This window comes from Octopus bimaculoides, chromosome 21 (assembly GCF_046866305.1).
Source record: "Octopus bimaculoides isolate indiv1 chromosome 21, ASM4686630v1, whole genome shotgun sequence".
Lineage (NCBI taxonomy): Eukaryota > Metazoa > Mollusca > Cephalopoda > Octopoda > Octopodidae > Octopus > Octopus bimaculoides.
The window spans coordinates 2,731,060-2,736,059 of NC_142948.1; the positions used below are offsets into that span (position 1 = coordinate 2,731,060).

Genomic DNA, 5,000 nt, shown 5'->3' on the forward strand with positions numbered 1-5,000 from the left:
TAAAAATAAGAAATAAGGGAAAATTTTACCGGTGAGTGTGTTAAATTTTAAGGCACAATAAGAAAATGACTCTCCCCAGACACAACAGAATGTGCTTCAACACACAAAATCACATAAAAAATCTTGCAAGCCAAATCCAAAAACGAAATATATATATATATATACATATATATATATATATATATATATATATATATATATATATATATATATATATATATATGTATGTATATATACACATCCATATATATATATAAGTATATATATATATATATATATATATATATATATATATATATATATACACACACACACATGCACATATATATAATTTATAGAGTATTTTAAATTTCATCTCCCAAAAGCTGATAACCACATCAAAGACCAACCAGCACAGACAACATTTGTGTTTCCCACAATCTCTTTAGTGGTTTTCACCAATTAATTATATGTTATTAATTAATGGCAAGTGGCATGCTGTAGTTGCATGTGTGTGTGCATGCATGTTGTTGTTGATGTTGTTGTTGTGTGCATGTGTGGGAGTGTTTCTGTTCTGAAAACAGCATGGTGTGGTTTGAAGGTCTAGCTGCTAGTTCTAGTATGTAAACCAATCACATACAGATACCATTGTTGACTTACTTTTAGCTGTGATTTTGTGGGAGGGTTTCTTATGTACACATTTATCCTATGATAAACTTGGTAGGATGGGCGAATGGGGGGAGGAGAGAATGAGAGAGAGAGAGAGAGATAGAAGACTCATAAATAGATACAAAGATGAGCATTGATATACAACACACATATCTTATATATCATATATATATATATATATATATATATATATATATATATATATATATATATATATATATATATATATATATATATGTATATATATATGTATATATATATGACAAAAGAACAGAAGTCACGTAATCACCCCAAGTGGCTAATACAAGTGATTACGTGACTCGTGTCTTGTCATTAATTAATTAATTAGTGTTACTCATTTAGGACATCTAAAGCAGAGGTTCTCAACCACAGCTCTCAGGGCAGCATGCGGCCCTCAAGCATTTCTACAGTGGATCTCAGTGATCTTCCCTCTTTAAATATATTTTTCTGTAGTTGACGGGTGTTACATTTTTTAGGTATGCCCCCACCCCCACCCCCGCACCCCGAAAGAAATCCAGGTCCTGGATCTGTGCATATATCCAAAAAGTTGGAAACCACAACACAAAAGCATAAGAAAATTGATTTCCAAATGTGGCACAAGGCCAGCAAGTTTGGGCGGGTAAGTCAATTACATCAACCCCAGTGCACAACTGGTACTAATTTTATTGACCCTGAAAGATGAAAGACAAAGTCAACCTCAGTGGAATTTGAACTCAGAACATAAAGAAAGGTGAAATGCTGTTAAGCATTTTTCCCAGCAATGCTAACGATTGTGCCAGCTCACAAATAATGATAATTTTTTTTCTAGATATTTCTTTCTAATATAGGCACAAAGCCTGAATTTTTGTGGGAGGATATAAGTCATTTTCACTAACCCCAGTGACCGCTACTGATTTTATCGACCCCCAAAAGGATGAAAGGTAAAAATGACCTCAGTAGGGTTTGAACTCAGAATGTAAAGAACAAGGAGAAATGATGCTTAGCATTTTGTCCCATGTGCTAACGATTCAGCCAGCTTACGATTCAGCAATAGCAACAATGATAACCCTCACAGACCCTATCCAGGGGCAAATAACAAATGTAGCTAGATTACAATTGGAAAATCCCTACTTCTACTATGGCCTTTATAGCTCATGAGACGGAGTGCAAAACGACCTCTTCATTGTGTGGGCCACAACAGAAAACAAAAAGCGGGGTTTTTCAAGAAGCTTTTCAATAATATACTGCAATTTTATGGCATATACGATGCACTCAACAAATTTAGGTGGAGATACAAACATTTAATAACAGCTTGACACTCTTCCTTCATATTCTTGATAGTATCATGAGCAAAAGACAAGTCCACTTCATCAAGTGTCTGTGAACACATGATGGGATGTGTCCCGTATCTGCTACACTTCCAAGAATCTGAAGGAGTTGAATCAAGCCGTTATTAAACACACACACACATGTATGTGCCTGTGAACAGATATATGCATGTATGTAGAATCACTTTCACATGCATTCAAACGTGAGGGTGTGTGTTTGTACAAGATAGCAATAAAAATGGAAAGAACAGAGCCTCATAAGTACCTACTTGACATAAACAATAAATAACATCAAAAAATCTATCTGTGCATATGTGCTTGTGAATACACACACACACACACACATGTATGTATGCATATATATGTGTATGTATGTATGTTTGTATGCATATGTATATATATGTATATATGTATAAATATATATACCACACACACACACGTATATATTGTTGATGTCATAAGGATCTTTTTTATAAGCTTCAAGAGAATGTGAAAAATAATTCATTTCGGGAATGGTTGACCTTGAAGCAAATAAATCTATAAACAACAGCATGTGAAGGTGTGTGGCTTAGTGTTAGGGCATTCAACTCACAATTGTAAAGTCATGGGTTCAATTCTTGGCAGTGTCCTAATGCAAGGCACTTTATTTCACATTGCACCAGTCCACTCAGCTGGCAAAAGTGAGTTGTAGCTGTAATTGAAAGGGGACAGCCTTGTCATACTCTGTGTGATGCTGAATCACCTTGAGAACTACATTAAGGGTAAACATGTCTGTGGAGTACTCAGCCACTTGCACGTTAATTTCATGAGCAGGCCTTGCCATTGATGGGATCTACTGGAACACTCATCGTCCTAACACAGAGCCAGCCAGGCCAACAGCTTGTAAATATCGAGCCAAAAGAAAGGCTTTCAATAGAAAAACTCAAAGGCTGTGCTTGATTATTTTTCTAATGATAATTACAGGTTATTCCTTATAGCTTCATTCTTTCCTACTCTTGGCACAAGGCCCCAAATGCTTTCTTGGGGGGGGGGGCAGTCGATTAGATCAACCCCAGTATGCAACTGGTACTTAATTTATCGACTCCAAAAGGATGAAAGGTGAAGTCGACCTTGGCGGAATTTGAACTCAGAATGTAAAGACAGACGAAATACTGCCAAGCATTTCGCCCGGCATGCTAGTGTTTCTGCCAGCTCACCGCCTTTCCTCATAGCTTTAATGGCCAAGAAATAAGGACCAGTTCAGCACCAACCAACTAATCCCTTTGCTCAAAATTCCAGGACTTGTATCTACAGAAGAAAAGATTATTTATAACTTTATTTGTTTTGAGATCCACTATTCTATAAAAGAATACATACATATATATGTACATATGTATGTATACATATAGATGGAGATGTGTGTATGTGTGTGCGTATTAAACAAAAACTGGTATTTATAATATTATAGGTTATGTTACTATAAATTCTTCTGTATTTTCTCTCTATATATGTGTATGTATGAATGCATTGTTTGGTTTTTATGTCAAATTCTAATAAAAACAATTAAGCATTCAACAGAAGAATTCTTCAATGCTTTTCTTGTAAAGTATTTAATACAAGAGGAAAGCTTTGACCTGCTCTGTGTGTGTGTGTGTGTGTGTGTGTGTGTGTGTGTGTGTGTAAGTGAGGGAGACAACTGTACAGACAGACAGAAAGAGAGAAATAAAGATAGATATATTCACACACACACACACATACAACCATGTAGTGAGCTAGATGGTTAAACTGAAAGGGGGTTGGATAAATAGAAAAACATATACACTGACATTGTGCATTTCTCCTTTTCCACTAAAGTTTCAATAATGGTCAGTTGTCTGGGTTTTGGTGGTGACTGAAATAAATAGACACATAAATAATTAATAAACGTGTGTGTGTGTGTGCATATAAGTTTGTATGAATATAATATATATAGGTGCATATATGTGTGTGTGAGTATATATATGTATATATTTGTATATAGGTGAGTATATATGTATATAAAGAGCTAGCATGGCTGTGTAGTAAAAATATTGCTTCCCAATCACAAAGGTTCCAGGTTCTGTTCCACTGAGTGAAGCCATTAGCAAACATTTTCTATTATAGCCTTGGGCCAGCCAAAGCTTTGAGTGGATTTGGGAGATGGAAACTGAAAGAAGCCCAATGTATATATATATATATATATATACATATATTTGTGTGTGTGTGTGTTTTGTCCTTCACCACCACCACCACCACCACCCCATAACTGGTGTTGGTATGTTTACATCCCCCATAATCAAGGAGTTCAGCAAATAGAGACTGATGGAATAAGCACCAGGCTTTTAAAAAATTCTTCGAGGTGGTGCCCCAGCATGGACACAGTCTAAAGACTGAAACAAGTAAGAGATGAAGGACAAAAGAAGATATGTGTTTGTGCACACATAACAGAAATGGAACACTAATGAACTGGCACCATTTGAACCCTGAATGGCTAATGACGCACATTGGGAGGACAAAGATGAATAAAAGTACAGTGACGCCTTGCTGTACGAGTTGAATTCGTTCCATGACTGAGCTCGTTTTACAAATCAATTTTCCCCATTGAAATTAACTAAAATATAATTAATCTGTTCCAGCCTCCAAAAACCACTTCAAAAAAATTTTTTATTGGTTTTAAAACAGAAAAGGTGTAGTTACAAGTAAAATGACAATTATAAAGAAAGAGAATGTTAGGTTTTTATGTCAAATTCTAATAAAAACAATTAAACATTCAACGGAAGAATTCTTCAATGTTTTTCCTGTAAATTACTTAAATATATCATACAAGAGGAGAGCTTTGAGCTGCTGTGTATGTGTGTGTGTGTGTGTGTGTGTGTGACAGATGTACAGACTGAAACAGAGAGAAAGTAGAGAGATATATTCACACACACACACACAGGTTAAACTGAAAGAGAAATAGATAAATAGAAAAATATATAAACAGACATTGTACATTTCTCCTTTTCCACTAAATCATTAACCAAATTA

The 5,000-nt window shown here is 35.2% G+C and overlaps 1 protein-coding gene across 2 annotated transcripts in view; it reads right to left on the bottom strand.

The window, feature by feature from the left end:
- Nucleotides 1-5,000, bottom strand: part of LOC106868788 (UBX domain-containing protein 11) — a 283,501-nt gene that overhangs the window by 6,450 nt on the left and 272,051 nt on the right. For both annotated transcript variants that reach the window (XM_052975533.2, XM_014914207.3), the window contains one exon: nt 3,782-3,846. In XM_052975533.2, the coding sequence (XP_052831493.1) occupies nt 3,782-3,846 (65 nt within the window). The remainder of the gene's footprint in view (nt 1-3,781; nt 3,847-5,000) is intronic.